Source organism: Mustela nigripes, chromosome 10 (genome assembly GCF_022355385.1).
Source record: "Mustela nigripes isolate SB6536 chromosome 10, MUSNIG.SB6536, whole genome shotgun sequence".
NCBI classification, from domain to species: Eukaryota; Metazoa; Chordata; class Mammalia; order Carnivora; family Mustelidae; genus Mustela; species Mustela nigripes.
In genome coordinates this window covers 67,096,840-67,111,171 of record NC_081566.1, presented here as the reverse complement: position 1 = coordinate 67,111,171, position 14,332 = coordinate 67,096,840, and the positions used below count along the sequence as shown (strand labels likewise).

General features: G+C 60.6%; 2 protein-coding genes across 2 annotated transcripts in view; both read left to right on the top strand.

Annotated features, from left to right (window-relative positions):
* Window positions 1-8,315, top strand: part of INTS3 (integrator complex subunit 3) — a 37,844-nt gene extending 29,529 nt beyond the window's left edge. Inside the window, exons 19-30 of the mRNA XM_059413904.1 lie at window positions 420-464; window positions 658-777; window positions 2,724-2,877; window positions 3,868-3,936; window positions 4,629-4,704; window positions 5,044-5,157; window positions 5,469-5,517; window positions 6,382-6,549; window positions 6,918-7,018; window positions 7,130-7,202; window positions 7,289-7,445; window positions 7,530-8,315. Of these exons, the coding sequence (XP_059269887.1) occupies window positions 420-464; window positions 658-777; window positions 2,724-2,877; window positions 3,868-3,936; window positions 4,629-4,704; window positions 5,044-5,157; window positions 5,469-5,517; window positions 6,382-6,549; window positions 6,918-7,018; window positions 7,130-7,202; window positions 7,289-7,445; window positions 7,530-7,607 (1,204 nt within the window). The 3' untranslated portion in view covers window positions 7,608-8,315. The remainder of the gene's footprint in view (window positions 1-419; window positions 465-657; window positions 778-2,723; window positions 2,878-3,867; window positions 3,937-4,628; window positions 4,705-5,043; window positions 5,158-5,468; window positions 5,518-6,381; window positions 6,550-6,917; window positions 7,019-7,129; window positions 7,203-7,288; window positions 7,446-7,529) is intronic.
* A 949-nt stretch (window positions 8,316-9,264) lies between these two features.
* Window positions 9,265-13,909, top strand: SLC27A3 (solute carrier family 27 member 3). Its single transcript, XM_059413905.1, has 10 exons — window positions 9,265-10,178; window positions 10,472-10,681; window positions 10,934-11,092; window positions 11,655-11,779; window positions 12,000-12,194; window positions 12,303-12,393; window positions 12,521-12,719; window positions 12,931-13,028; window positions 13,139-13,269; window positions 13,571-13,909. Exons 1-10 carry the CDS (start codon window positions 9,581-9,583, stop codon window positions 13,745-13,747), a joined length of 1,983 nt encoding a protein of 660 aa, XP_059269888.1. The 5' UTR covers window positions 9,265-9,580; the 3' UTR covers window positions 13,748-13,909.
* Window positions 13,910-14,332: the final 423 nt, after the last annotated feature.

Here is a 14,332-nt window from a genome sequence, read left to right as displayed (position 1 = left end):
GGGGGGAGGGCATGCTCCCCGCTGAGCAGAGAGCCGGATGTGGGGGCTCCATCCCAGACCCTGAGATCATAACCAGAGCTGAAGGCGGAGACTTTAACCCACTGAGCCACCCAGTGGTGGCTCCTAAGATTTTATTCTTAAGCAATCTCTATACCCAGCTTGGGGGCTCGAACCCAGAATCCCAAGATCAAGAGTTGTGTGTTCCTCCAGCTGAGCCCAGGAATCTCATTTTCAGTGACAGTCACTACCTAGACTGTGGTATGTGTTGGGAATATGTCTTCTCCGTTACTCAGCCTCTGGGGCAGCAAGAAGGTGACCTCTTGTTTGGAAAGGAGCAGGCTGGCGTCTAGCCTCCGTATTGTCTGCCTGCAGTGCATTTTCTCCACTCGTGTGGACTCTTAGATGTGCTCCTCTTGCAGGTCCCTGGAGGAGTCTGTGGGAAAGCCTCTCTATTTGATATTTAGGTAAGGATCCAGCTGTAAGAGACACTGCTGGGCCATCCGTCCTCATCTTGGCAGTCCTGTGCTTCTTTCCAGGGGGAATGGGACCCTTTTTCCAGAAGGGAGGGACATGCAGGGGGCACAGACAGCTCCTCCCTCCAGAGGAGGGTCCACCCTACATCCAGCTCTGCTCCCTTTCCCCCTTTCCCACCTCCAGGAACCTGTGTCAGATGCAGGAAGACAACAGCAGCTTCTCTCTGCTCCTGGATCTTCTCTCCGAGCTCTACCAGAAACAGCCCAAGATTGGCTACCACCTGCTGTACTACCTGCGGGCCAGGTGGGTATGGTCCCCAGAACCTCTCCTACGTATGCTGACTCTCCTGCCCTTGGCTGCCATCACCTGGCCTTCTGTATAGTGTTTTTTTGTTTTGTTTTTTTTTTAACAACAGCTTTAAAACCATAATTCAGTGGTTTAAAGTACATTCCCAGAGTGATACAGTTGTTGCTGGTGGCTAATTCAGAACATTTTCCTCACCGGCAAGAGAAACCATGTCCTAGGCAGCAGTCCCCTTCCCATTGTCCGTTTCAGCCCACCCCGGTCGACCACGGCTCTGCTCTTTGTCTTTCCGGATTTACTTCCTCTGTTTATTCCGTATAAACAGAAGCGTACAACGTGTGGTTTCTCACGACTGACTGGCTTATGTCACTTAGTGTCGTGGCTTCAAGGGTCATCCCTGCTGTCACTTGTGTCAGGACTTCTTTTTTTATGATCAAATACTCCTCCACTGTCTGGATGTACCACAGTTCGTTTCTCCGTTCACCCAGCGGTGGACATCTAATTCATTTCCACTTTTCTGTCTGTTGTGAAAGAGCTGCTGTGAACATTCACACACAGATTTTTACCTGGATGCAGGTATTCGATTTTCCCAGGTACATATACTTCAGGGTAAAATGCCGGTTGAACAGTAACTCTGTCTTTAACCCTGTGAGGAACTGCCGAACTACTTTACGGGGTCCCTGCGGCCCATTCCCAGAGCTTCCATTTCGTGGCCTTCCCAACCCTATGGCTGGCGGCTTTTTGATTAGAGCCGTCCTAGTGGGTGGTTTGTTTTGATCTGCATTGCGCTGATGGCTGGTGATACTGAGCCGCTCTTCATGTGCTTGTCATTGGCCATTGGTGTGTTTTCTTTGGAGAAATGTCTGTTCAGATACTCTCCTTTTTTTTTTTTTTTTTTTTTTTAAGATTTTATTTATTTATTTATTTTTGACAAAGAGATCACAAGTAGGCAGAGAGGCAGGCAGAGAGAGAGAGGAGGAAGCAGGCTCCCCACCGAGCAGAGAGCCCGATGCAGGCAGGGCTCGATCCCAGAACCCTGAGACCATGACCTGAGCCAGAGGCAGAAGCTTAACCCACTGAGCCACCCAGGCGCCTCAGTTCTATTTCATTTTGAGACTTATTTATTAGCGAGGGAGAGTGTGCACGGAGGGGACGAGCACAGGGACAGGGAGAGAGAATTCTCAAGCAGATGCCATGCTGAGCACAGAGTGACACGGGGTTCGATCCCACCGCCCAGAGGTCACAACCTGAGCCCACACCCGGAGTCAGACGCCTCACCGACTGAGCCACCCAGGCAACTCTCCTCTCCCTTACTTAATTGGAGTCATTCATCTTTTCATTGTTGATTCTTAAGTTTTGTTTTTATTCTGGATACAAGTCCCTCAAGAAACATGAGGTTTGCAGGTGTTTGCTCACCCTGCGGGTTATCTTCTCATACCCTCATGGAGCCCTTTGAAACACAGAAGTTTTCCATTTTGGAAAATCCGGTCTGTTTTTTTCTCTGTCACTTGTGCCGTGCTGTCACGGAGATTTTCTCCTGTGTTTTCTTCTGGGCATTGTGTGATTTCAGTCCTTCACTTTTAGGCCTGTGACCTGTTTTGGGTTGTTTTGTACGTGATGTAAGGTGGGGCTCCATGCCTTGTTGCCCTCATTGCTCAAAGCCCAGGAAGCGGGAGAGCCAGCTTTCTAGGCTAAGCTGAGCCCTCTCCTGTGTTCAGCTCTCACCTGTTAGCAGGGTCGGTAGCTGTGGTCAGCGCTGTTCGGGGCACTGCAGGAGGTGGGGGGAGAAACGTGTGTCGTCATTTCTCTAAGTCACCACACTCTTGAGGAAGGCGAGGGGGAAGCATCAGGGGCAGCAAAGGGGCTGCCGACGAGGGCCTGCTTCAGGGGAGGCTGAGGCTGGCCGCCAGGCTTGGCTGCCGGCTCAGGCCCTACTGCTCTTGCAGCAAAGCTGCTGCTGGGAAGATGAACCTGTACGAGTCGTTTGCCCAGGCCACGCAGCTGGGTGATCTGCACACCTGCTTGATGATGGACATGAAGGCGTGCCAGGAAGACGACGTGCGGCTGCTGTGTCACCTCACACCCTCCATCTATACGGAGGTCAGTGTCTGACGGGATTCCGCTGGGACAGGGCTGCTGTGCAGGGCGGGCTCATGAGACTGCGCGTCTCTGCGTACAACCCCTGTTGGCCACGCCGGGCTTTTCTTTCCAGCACCACACCTGCCCATGGCCCTCCCTCCCCCATTAATGGTTAAAAAATGTCTAAGACCCCCCAGAGTTCCCAAGCTGTACTTTGTGGTGTGAGTTGGGGTCTGGGCTTCTACACCTGGCTTCTCAGCTTTGGCCCCATCCTCTGGACCCAGGACAGGCCCCCAGCCAAATCCAAGTTCACACATCGCGGGCCCTCTTGCCAGCTGACTGCTCACCCTTGGTTTCTCTAGTGGTTCCCAAAGACCAGGGCCTTGGTGGTAGAGACTCAACTTTCATTTCCCTCATCCACTTGTCTTCTCTAGGAACTGGGACATCAGAGGAAGTATCAGCTCTTCCTCCTCTTGGTGAAAGTTCCCGGGAACAGGGAAATCAGGGTGTGGGGTGTGGGCATGACAGGAGGAACTGTGATCTCAGCCGGAAACTACGGGGGGCGAATGCATGTGCCCAGCACAGAGCAGCTTCCTCCCTGGTCAGCCGGCCTCCCCCGGCACGGGCCTCTCTCTTGTGCACCCCAGACTCTCTGTGCCTTCTCTTCCTCGGCTGAGGGTCCGCACAGATTGGACTTGTTGTCACTGCTGCCACACAGCCCTCACCAGTCAGGGCCAGTCCTCTTTGGCTCTGGCAATGGCTCCCCATTGCTTTCCTGAGACACACACACTCCTCGTGCTGTGGACACACAAAAAGCAGATTTGGGTTTTGGAAGAGTTAAAGTCCCAGCTTCACAGCTGTTGGATCTTTCTTTAGGTATTTGTGTTAGGAGCCCACGTCTGGCTAACCCAGCCGCCCCCCGAGCTTTTGGGAAGAAAGGGGAGCAGATTATGAGGTCCAAGTCAGGGATGCCCCCTGGACTCCTGCCCCAGCCTCCCTCTTTGTTGCCAGTTTCCAGATGAGACCTTGCGGAGTGGTGAGCTGCTGAACATGATCGTGGCTGTTATTGACTCTGCACAGGTGCGCAGGGCGCGGTCGTCCTGGGGGGCGGGGGGAGCTGCACCTGTGTGCACTTCAGGCCTGGGGGCTAGGAGAGAAGTGGATCCCCACGGAGGCAGGTGAGGCTCGTGCTTTCCTGGGTACTCCAGTTCCACACGGAAAGCGAGGAGGTGGGTTTCTTTTTTAGCTCTCCACTGGCTGTCCCCTTGGCTCAGGGTGAAAACGATCAGGCCATTGACTTTTCCGCCACGTACAGGGCCGCGGGAGGCTGCAGCTTTGCCTGTGCGTTTTCTTGTGCCGCACTGCGGTCCCATTTCTGATCCTCCTCTGCACTCACTCGCCTCACTGATGACAGAAGAGCCCTTCTTCCTCCTACCCACACCTCTGTGTCAGAGCTCAGCCTCCTGGGGCTCTTCCCTCCTTCCCAGGCACAGGCTGGTGTGGGTTGGGGCCCGGAGTGGGGCCAGGTAGACAAGCTGCCCATTCTCCCTCTCTGTCAGGGCATGGAAACCACTTTTAATGGTTTTCTCTATTTTGCCCCAAACAAGCCTACACCTGTTCTTCACCAGCCCCATGTCCTTCAGAGACCTTCCCAAGCCTCTACACTAGGTTTTCCCCAACGTGGGCCCTCCTGCTTCTCCTTCCACACTGGCTTCCTGGCTTCTTTTAGAACCAATGGGTCTTGCCTTCTTCCTCCTCCTCCTCCTCCTCAGCTCCAGGAGCTGGTCTGCCACGTGATGATGGGGAACCTAGTTATGTTTCGAAAGGATTCTGTCCTCAACATACTCAGTAAGTGAGCAGACCCTGCAGGCTGCCCGGGGGAGCGGGGAGCGCCGTGTGGCTGCCCGAACGTTTTCTAGTAACAGCGGAGCTGGCTTGGGCTGAGAATGGGGTGTACGGTCGCTCTGCCCTGCCCCATGGTCTTGGGCAACGTCTCTGGTTCTGGTTCTTAAGCTCAGGGCTGGTGGGACTATAGACACATTGTGAAGGCTTTGAAAATGGTGCTCAGTGTGGAAAAGGAGAGTATCTGTAGCCTTGGGGTCGGTACTTGCAGTGCTGCAGTCAGTGGCTCAGCCCTAGGTGTATGTGAAGGAGCGCACGAGCAGGCCCCTTCTCTGCCCCCTGCAGTCCAGAGCCTGGACTGGGAGACCTTTGAGCAGTACTGTGCCTGGCAGCTCTTCCTGGCCCACAACATCCCCCTGGAGACCATAATCCCCATCCTGCAGCACCTCAAATACAAAGGTGAGTCGGGCTGTGGGCGGGGAGAAAGGAGGGAAGGACCACCCCAGTCCCTCAGGGGCGAGGCTGAGGCCCCCGGCCTTCTGGATGAGCAGACGGCCCTGCGGAGTCCAGAAGGCCAGGCTCCCTGCTGATCCCTGCATGCAGGCTCACTCTGAGCATGAGCCGGGGCTCAGGCTGCTCAGAACTCTGTAGAAGCAAGGGATTGTTCCTGCTGACTCCTTGGGGAAGGCTGTGCTTGCTCCCTCGAGTGGCTGTTGGTGGGAGAGGGATCATTCTTCCTAGGATTTGACCAGCCTCTGCCCTCCCCGCAGAGCACCCAGAGGCCCTGTCTTGCCTGTTGCTTCAGCTCCGGAGAGAGAAGTAAGTTCTTCTGCCAGGGACTCTTGCTCCCAGTCCCAGTCCCAGTCCCAGCATCCTGCAAATGGCTCTTGTCTGCTCTTCGAGGAGGCTGGCCAGGCTTTTTCTTACCGTAGACATCTGCTGATTCTGCCCTTCGCCTAAAATGATTTATAAACAAGCAGTTCCCCTGAGATAGGGGCTTCCTCTCGACTTTCTGCCCCTGCCCACCAGGAGCTGCCCTGGGAGGAGGGGTTGGGGGTGGGGACCGGATGTCCGGTTTCCTGCTCCCCACCCCTCCTGTGATGAGGCCACCAGGGCTAATGTCAGAGGAGACTGGGTCAGAGTACAGGGGTGCGGCCTGGAGGGGGGAGCCGCCAGAGTCCCCTCTGCCCAACAGCCGGGATAAGTAGGGCAGCAGCTCTTGCCTTCCTGCCACCTCTTCTGCTCTCTTGCCCGAGAGACTAGAAGTGGCACAGAACATCCTAAAGGAAGTGAGCAGGTTGGGGGTTGTGGCTGGCCAGCCCCCCTCCCCTGCACCTTCTTGGGCTGGATACTGTGCCTTTCACCTCCCTGGCCCATTTCCTGTCCGTTGTGGGCATGGCGTTGTGGGCATGGCGGGAGAGTTTTGGTGAACTGCCTCCCCAGTATGCCGGCAGTCTACTGCTGCAGAACTGGCAGGGTCCCTTCTGTCGAAACCAGCAAACCAGCAAACCAGCATCCCCAGGCCCAGGGGCAGGGGGGCATGAGAGATGGGAGGGGTTGGGGGGTGAGAAAGGAGCGGGGAGGGGGCGTGAGAGCAGGAAGCGCAGGAATAGGGGGCTGAGGGTTGGGGAGTCGGTGGGAGAGAGCCCGGACCCTGAGGCCCTCCACCCCCTCCCGCCCCAGGCCCAGTGAGGAGATGGTGAAGATGGTGTTGAGCAGGCCGTGTCACCCGGACGACCAGTTCACCACCAGCATCCTGCGGCACTGGTGCATGAAGCACGATGAGCTGCTGGCCGAGCACATCAAGTCCCTGCTCATCAAGAACAACAGCCTCCCTCGCAAGAGGCAGAGGTGGGGGGTGGCAGGAGGGGAGACCTGGGAGGGGCACGGGAGAGTGAGAGGGGGAGCGGGAGAGGCAGGGCGAGGGACGCGGGCCCTGTGGAGGGCTGCCCACTGCCCACAGGCTGCACCTGGGCGGTTCCTTCCCGGTGGTTAGCGGGTGACACCTAGTGGTCCCAAGCTGCGTGCTGCCCCTTCCCTAGAGGCCAGCTGGTCTCTGTCCCGCCCCCACCCCCCCACTCCACTCCTACCTCCACCCCTGATCCCAGCCCCCACCCCCGCAAAGTGCCACCTTTGTCTTCAGGAAGGGCCCTGGTGGGGAGGGAGTCCCCAGCTCCCCGAGCCCTCCCCTCGGCCTCAGACTCTGGCTGTCCCTACAGCTTGAGGAGCTCCAGCAGCAAGCTCGCCCAGCTGACCCTGGAGCAGATCCTGGAGCACTTGGACAACCTGCGCCTCAACCTGACCAACACCAAGCAGAACTGTAGGCGGCAGACCCTGGAGCAGAGCAGCCCTGGGCAGGGGCGGGAGGACCCAGTGACTTCCTGACCCCTCACTGTCCTTCCTTCCCCGCTCTCCCTCCTCCTCCCGCTAGTTTTTAGCCAAACCCCGATCCTCCAGGCGCTGCAGCACGTGCAGGCCAGCTGCGACGAGGCCCACAAGATGAAGTAAGGCGCTGGGAAGCCACGGGAGGGCCCTCGCCTGTGGGACGGAGCACCCGGCGCAGTGTGCTGAGGCCGGCTCTCTTCCTCAGGTTCAGCGACCTCTTCTCCCTGGCCGAGGAGTATGAGGACTCGTCCACCAAGCCGCCCAAGAGCCGGAGAAAAGCAGCCCTGTCCAGCCCCCGCAGCCGAAAGAACGCGACACAGCCCCCCAATGCTGAGGAAGAGTCGGGCTCCAGCAGTGCCTCGGTGAGAGTCGCAGGAGCAGTGGGGCGGGCGCGGCTGGGACCTATGGCTGCTCCAGCTAATGGCCGACGCCCCCATCTCTTCCAGGAGGAAGAAGACACAAAACCGAAGCCTACCAAGCGGAAACGGAAAGGGTCCTCTGCGGTGGGGTCTGACAGTGACTGAGGCCCCTGCGTTCCTCCATCCCACCCCTGCCGGACTGCCCTCCCCTCCCTGGTGCCTCAGAGATCAGTAAGGGCCGGGGAGCTGCACGGGGGACGCCCTCTCCCTCCGCCTGAGGCTCACCTGGTGCCCAAGGCTCACCTGGCAGGAAGGATGAGCTGCCTCCTTCGGCTCAGCCTGCGAAGCTGCCATGCGGCCCCGGCCCCTGCTCCCTCCCATCCGGGGGCCTCTAGCTCCCTCACACTGCTGCTCCCACCGACTCAGGTCCCACCGAAGCCAGAGGCTGTGTGAAATCTGGGCTGGTGCAGGTCCTCAGCCCCTGCCCCTCCCCAGCCCCCCAAAGAAAAGAGAAATGGCAGCCGGGGCTTGCTGGTCAGAGAGGCCAGGATAGGAGTGAGGACGGTGTATGGACAGCCCTTCCCGGTTGCCCCATCTGGCCTTGATCGCTCCTAACAGGCATTTTATAGTTGCTCTCCGTCCTCCGTGTGCAATGGGCACGTCCCCAGTGAGGTCCCCGTGCCTGCCTGTTCCTCCACATGGGGCAGATGCCGGAAGGGAGGGAGGCCGGAGCCCCTGGGCCTCCCAGAGACAGCTTCCATGGAACTGTCCAATGGTCCATTTCCTTAGTTCCTTTTTGTTTGGTTTTGGTTTTTGGCAGAGATAATCGCTTTTTAAAAGTTTTTAAATGACAATAAAACAAGCCAGAACCTCTTTTGTGCTGGAGTTGCTGGCCCAGGTGCTCCTAGTGGGGGGCACCTGTGCTCCTAGTGGGGGGCACCTGACGGTGCTCCTAGTGGGGGGCACCTGTGCTCCTAGTGGGGGGCACCTGACGGTGCTCCTGCTCCCTGGTGCCACACACCCAACCCCCCCCACCCCCGTGGCTGGGGAGCTTCCCCTTGTCCCTTCCGGCACACCCCCTGGTCTGGAGGGGCCTTTGGCCACCCCCCACCTGCCCAGCCTTCTGCTGTCACAGGGGTTGTGGGCCAGGCACTGACCTGTCCAGGCACCTCTCCCTCCAGGTAAAACTCTGTTCCTCCCTACTTCTCTCTCAAGAAACTAGAGGCTTCCGAAAGTGAGTATTTGTTCAGTTTAGGAGATCTGTGTGCTTACCAACTACTGGAGGGTTCACTGTGGGTGAAGGGTGCCCCCAACTCGGGTTCTGATGGACAGAAGTGGGCCTAGTGGGGAGAATTCAGATAGGAAGGAACCTCTTTGTTCCACAGCCGCTTGCCTTGTCCCCTGTGTCTCAGCAGAAAAGAACCCCCTTGGCTGCCCAGGAGGCTGGGCGGCCGGCCGCGGAGCAGGGAGGAGGGAGGTCTGGGCGGGGACAGGGGCTGGCAGAGTCCGGTGGCTCCTTCCTCAAAGCTGCTATTCCTTCCTTTAAAAGTCCCAAGTCGCAGGAGGCCTCTTCCTCTCCCCTTCCCATTCCCTCTGCCCCAATTAAAACCAGGATGGAAAGCATTTGCTGGCTGGCCCCAATTATTGTGCCCTTGCCCAGAAGGAGGGGCCTCGGCCGTCGCCCCTCCAGGACTTGCTGCCTGGGCCCCCCACCCTTCCCCTAGGGCTGCTGCTGGCGCTGGGGGAGGGCACTGGTCTGGCCCTCAGGCCGGGACTTGCAGCGCCACAGGGGCAAAGGGCCCAGTTCTCCGGCCGTTTTGTGGGAGAGCAGTGGTGGCATCCTCAGGCCGGGACAGAAGCGGCCTTGGGGAGAAAACCTGAATCCGGACGGTGGAGGGAGCGAGCCCTCCGCTGTCCGGGAGGGAGCGCGCACAGGGCGGAGCGCGGCGGCGGGGAGGGCCGAGAGTTCGGGGCCGCCCCCCACGCACCTCCCGGCCTCGGCTCCCCGCCGGTGGAGAAGGGGGGAGGGGCGTGAGCTGGCGCACGCGCGCTCCCGGGAGGGAGAGGTCTCGGAGCAAAAGCGAGCAGCCCCAGTTTTCGGAAGGGAGCCTCGGGGCCGGGCCCAGGACCAGCGCGCCATGGCGGCCCTGCTGCTGCTGCTGCTGCTGCTGCTGCTGCTGCTGCTGCCGCCGCTGCTCCTGCTGCGGAAGCCGCACCTCTGGCCGGGGCTGCGCTGGCTCCCGGCGGACTTGGCCTTCGCGGTACGCGCCCTGCGATGCAAGCGGGCCCTTCGAGCGCGCGCCCTGGCCGCGGCCGCCGCCGACCCGAGGGGCCCCGAGGGGGGCTGCAGCCTGGCCTGGCGCCTCGCGGAACTGGCCCGGCAGCGCCCCGCACACACCTTCCTCATTCACGGCCCGCGACGCTTCAGCTACGCGGAGGCCGAGCGCGAGAGCAACCGGGCTGCGCGCGCTTTCTTGCGCGCGCGGGGCTGGGGCGCGGGGCCCGGCGGCGGTGCAGAGGCCGAGCGGGCCGCGGGAGTGGCCGGCGCCGCGGCCCCTCTAGCGCCCGGGGACACCGTGGCGCTGCTTCTCCCCGCCTGCCCGGAGTTCCTGTGGCTCTGGTTCGGGCTGGCCAAGGCCGGCCTGCGCACAGCCTTTGTGCCCGCCGCCCTGCGCCGGGGTGCCCTCCTGCACTGTCTCCGCAGCTGCGGCGCGCGCGCGCTGGTCCTGGCGCCAGGTAAGGTCGGGGCGCACGGCCCTCGGGGCGGGGCCGGCTTCGGAAAGGGGCCGCAGAGAAGGGGCGGAGCTCGGAAGGCCGCCTCCGTGGGGTTCGGAAAGGGTGCTTGAGGGTCTGAGTCTTCGGGCTGGCCGCGGGATGGAGCTGGGTCCCTGGTCCCCAGAGCGGTGATGGGACGTTCAGACCGTTCTCCTCGCCCTGGAGCGGCGAGGTGTGGGGAGGGGCGAGGGACGTGCAGATCGCTGAGGGGCGGAGAATTCCTTTCCCGAGCTACGCCTTCCTACCTCACCCAGAGTTCCTGCAGTCGCTGGAGCCTGACCTGCCAGCCCTGAGAGCCATGGGGCTCCGTCTTTGGGCTGCAGGCCCTGAAGCCCGTCCTGTGGGAATCAGCGACTTGCTGGCCGAGGCCTCGGCAGAAGCGGACGGACCAGTGCCCGGGTACCTGTCTGCCCCCCAGAGCATGATGGACACGTGCCTGTACATCTTCACTTCTGGCACCACGGGTGAGCACCGGCCTTGGCTCCCAGAATCCAGGCAGAGGAAGGCAGGAGAAGGGAACCAGAACTAGGGCTTCAGTTTCCAGGCTGCTACTCCACACCCTCCCTGCCACTCCCGGCTGATCCAGGACAGCCCTGCCTGCCTTCCTCTCCGCTCCCGCCTTGCCTCTGCCTCTTTCTGTGTGAAACCCAGCAGGGGCGGAGGGAGGCAGGACCTGAAGCTCAGACCCTTCCCCGATCTCCGCCCACTGCCCACAGGCCTCCCCAAGGCTGCGCAGATCAGTCACCTGAAGATCCTGCAGTGCCAGGCCTTCTATGAGCTGTGTGGGGCCCACCGGCAGGATGTGATCTACCTGGCCCTCCCCCTCTACCATATGTCGGGCTCTCTCCTGGGCATTGTGGGCTGCTTGGGCATCGGTCAGTCTACCCGGCGCGCCCCCCAGTCCTCCCCATCTCTAATCCTCCAACAGGTGTTTTTTCTAGCAAACATTTATTAAGGCCCCTCTGTGATGTGCTCACCTGGGGATGCTCCCTGAGTCCTTCAGGGTAGGGAATCCGGAGGAAGGAGGAGGCAGGGGCTACTCTCTGAGAGCAATTGGTCCAGAGGGGCAGCACCCCTGCAGGATCTGCAGACTGTCTAGGGAGCCCATACAGTTGGCAGGACTCCAGACTCCCAGGGCGGGTTGGGGAAGGGCTGTGGCTGTCAGCTGGGGAAGAAGAAGACGGACAGAGCTGGGGTTTGGAGTCAGGGTGCAGAGCAGGGACATTGTGGGGGTGGGTAGCAGAGGAGGGGCACTGAGCTGTCTGGGACACAGGTGGGAAAGGAGGCAGGCCAAGCCGCCTGCTACTGGATGTCACAGAAGGGCCTTCCGGGGAGCCACACACAACAGTGAGGGCTAGGGGCTGGGAAGGGGGTGGTCAGGGTGCCCCCCTCAGCCTTCACCTCACCTTTCTCCACCACCCTCTCCACTTCGGGCAGGGGCCACAGTGGTGCTGAAGTCCAAATTCTCGGCCGGTCAGTTCTGGGAGGACTGCCAGCAGCATGGGGTGACAGTGTTCCAGTACATAGGGGAGCTGTGCCGATATCTTGTCAACCAGCCACCGGTGTGTGGGCGGAGGTCCGGGCCTGCGCAGGGAGGGGGGCACTTCATAAGGCGGAGACTGTGCGGGAAGACGGTGGTGGGGCCGGGTGAGAAGCCTGGGATGCCAGGACATCTGAGCGAGGTCGCGGTGGAAGGGGCTTCAGGGGACAGGGAAACAGAACCTCACATTTGGGAGCCGGTGTCTTGGTGGTGACCCTTCTGCCCATCTCTCCTTGCCTCAGAGCACGGCGGAACACGGCCATAAGGTCCGGCTGGCAGTGGGCAGCGGGCTGCGACCCGACACCTGGGAGCGCTTTGTGCGCCGTTTTGGTCCCCTGCGGGTGCTGGAGACCTACGGGCTCACCGAGGGCAATGTTGCCACTTTTAACTACACGGGACAGCTGGGTGCTGTGGGCCGTGCCTCCTGGCTTTATAAGGTAAGGGAGGCCTGGGAGAGAAACGGGGGGTCCTGTGGCAGGTGGGGGCCGGCAGGAAGGGGCTCATACCACTGAAATGACCCAGTGCCTGGGTCTCCCTTCCCCCAGCATGTCTTCCCCTTCTCTTTGATTCGCTATGACGTCACCACAGGGGAGCCGGTCCGGGATGCCCAGGGGCACTGTGTGGCCACATGTCCAGGTTCGTGCTCAGGAGGGCTGGATGGGGTGGTGCGGCCGGCAGAGGAGGACGGGCACTGGACCGTAGGGCGAGGGCCAGGAGGCTCCTGGTGGGCAGGAAGCCCGCCCTGACCCCAGTGCTCTGCCAGGTGAGCCCGGGCTGCTGGTGGCCCCAGTCAGCCAGCAGTCCCCGTTCCTGGGCTATGCTGGGGGGCCGGAGCTCGGCCAGGGGAAGCTGCTGAAGAGTGTCTTCCGAGCTGGGGATGTTTTCTTCAACACTGGGGACCTGCTGGTCTGCGACCACCAGGGTTTTCTCCGCTTCCATGATCGGACTGGAGACACCTTCAGGTAACTGTGCATGACTTGGAGTCCTTTCCCAGGCATCCAGTCCCTGTGACCCAGAGCCCCTAACCCTGCCTCCCTAACACACACCCAAACCCAGCCCCTCGTCCATCGCCCCTGACAGACAGACCTCTGCAATGCGTCCTCCCTGGGGGCTCCCCGACTGTGCCCTCCCCCCACCCACCCCCTAAGGCCCAGGATCTCCGCCCTCTGGCAGGTGGAAAGGGGAGAATGTGGCCACAACCGAGGTGGCCGAGGCCTTGGAGTCTCTGGATTTTCTTCAGGAGGTGAACGTCTATGGAGTCACCGTGCCAGGTGCCAAGTTAGGGGAGGCAGGAGGCAGCCGGCCTGTCTCCCTGACCCGGTGTTACTGGGGCACAGGGAACATGAGGCCAGCGGGTGGGTGACCTGTCCCCACCTCACAGGGCACGAAGGCAGAGCTGGAATGGCGGCCCTGGTTCTGCGTCCCCCCCACTCCTTAGACCTTGTGCAGCTCTACACGCACGTTTCTGAAAACCTGCCGCCGTACGCCTGGCCTCGGTTCCTGAGGCTCCAGGTAACGGGGTGCTGCCGCCTGACCCCTCCAGCCCTGGGGTCCACAGCCCTTGGCGGGCCCCACAGCACACATGGGGACCCGCAGGGGGCGCTGTCCAGTGAAGAGAGGGAACGGCTCCTTCTCAGCCGGGCATTCTTTCGCCCCTTCATTCCCTCTGCCTTCCTCCAGGCTTGTCTTCTTCTCTTCCCTGTCACCCCGTCCCCTAAACCCCAACCTCATACCTCCTTGTCCCTGCCTCTGACTCACCTAACCCCCAGGGCAGAATGCGCCCGCCTTCAGCTCCTTTTGACGCCCTCCTCAGGAGTCTCTGGCCACGACGGAGACCTTCAAGCAGCAGAAGGTGCGGATGGCAAAGGAAGGCTTTGACCCAAGCGCCCTGTCTGACCCCCTCTACGTTCTGGACCAGCCTGGGGGTGCCTACCTGCCCCTCACACGGGCCCGGTACAGTGCCCTCCTGGCTGGGGACCTTCGCATCTGAGAGCCCCCCCCATGCTCAGCAGCCCGAGGGAGCGACTTTGTGGCTCGACGGCATGGCAGGTGTACTGGGGGCCGTCTGGGATCTTTTTTATACCAGATTTGGAATCATTATTTTGTAATAAACGGGGCCAGAGCCAGTCGAGCTCTGTCTTTCTGATAAGCACCTTTGGGCTTCCGTGTCTGTGGAACTGCTTTTCCCTGACACACAGCCACACACCCTTCTGCCCCAACCTTATGGGGGCACGAGCTCCACGTCTGGACCACAGTGTCTTCCTCTCAGGACTCCATGTGATCCTTGTCCTTGGAGGGCCGCTGTGGTGGACGTCAGGGTGTGCGCTGTGTGTCCATCCCAGCCTTACGCCCTGAGTGCGGGGCAGCTCTGTAGGGGGAGTTGGGGGACTGGAGGGATTGACCAAATGGCCCAGGTGGACCGAGGCATGGAAATGCTGCCGCCTGTGGCCGTCGGAGCCACTGGCTCCCCACAGACCCAGGTGTGGCTGGGCTGGAGAAGGGTCAACCAGGCCAAACCAAGGTTTGATCTGGAGGAAAAGGATACTCTAGATACCCCTCTTCCCTCACAGCCTCT

Bases quoted from the DNA above. Each gene is read 5' to 3' on its own strand.
- SLC27A3 (XM_059413905.1), top strand. From the start codon at position 9,581: ATGGCGGCCCTGCTGCTGCTGCTGCTGCTGCTGCTGCTGCTGCTGCTG. The intron at 10,179-10,471 runs GTAAGGTCGGGG...TACCTCACCCAG, and splicing joins CGCGCTGGTCCTGGCGCCAG to AGTTCCTGCAGTCGCTGGAG. The intron at 13,270-13,570 runs GTAACGGGGTGC...CGCCCTCCTCAG, and splicing joins CTCGGTTCCTGAGGCTCCAG to GAGTCTCTGGCCACGACGGA.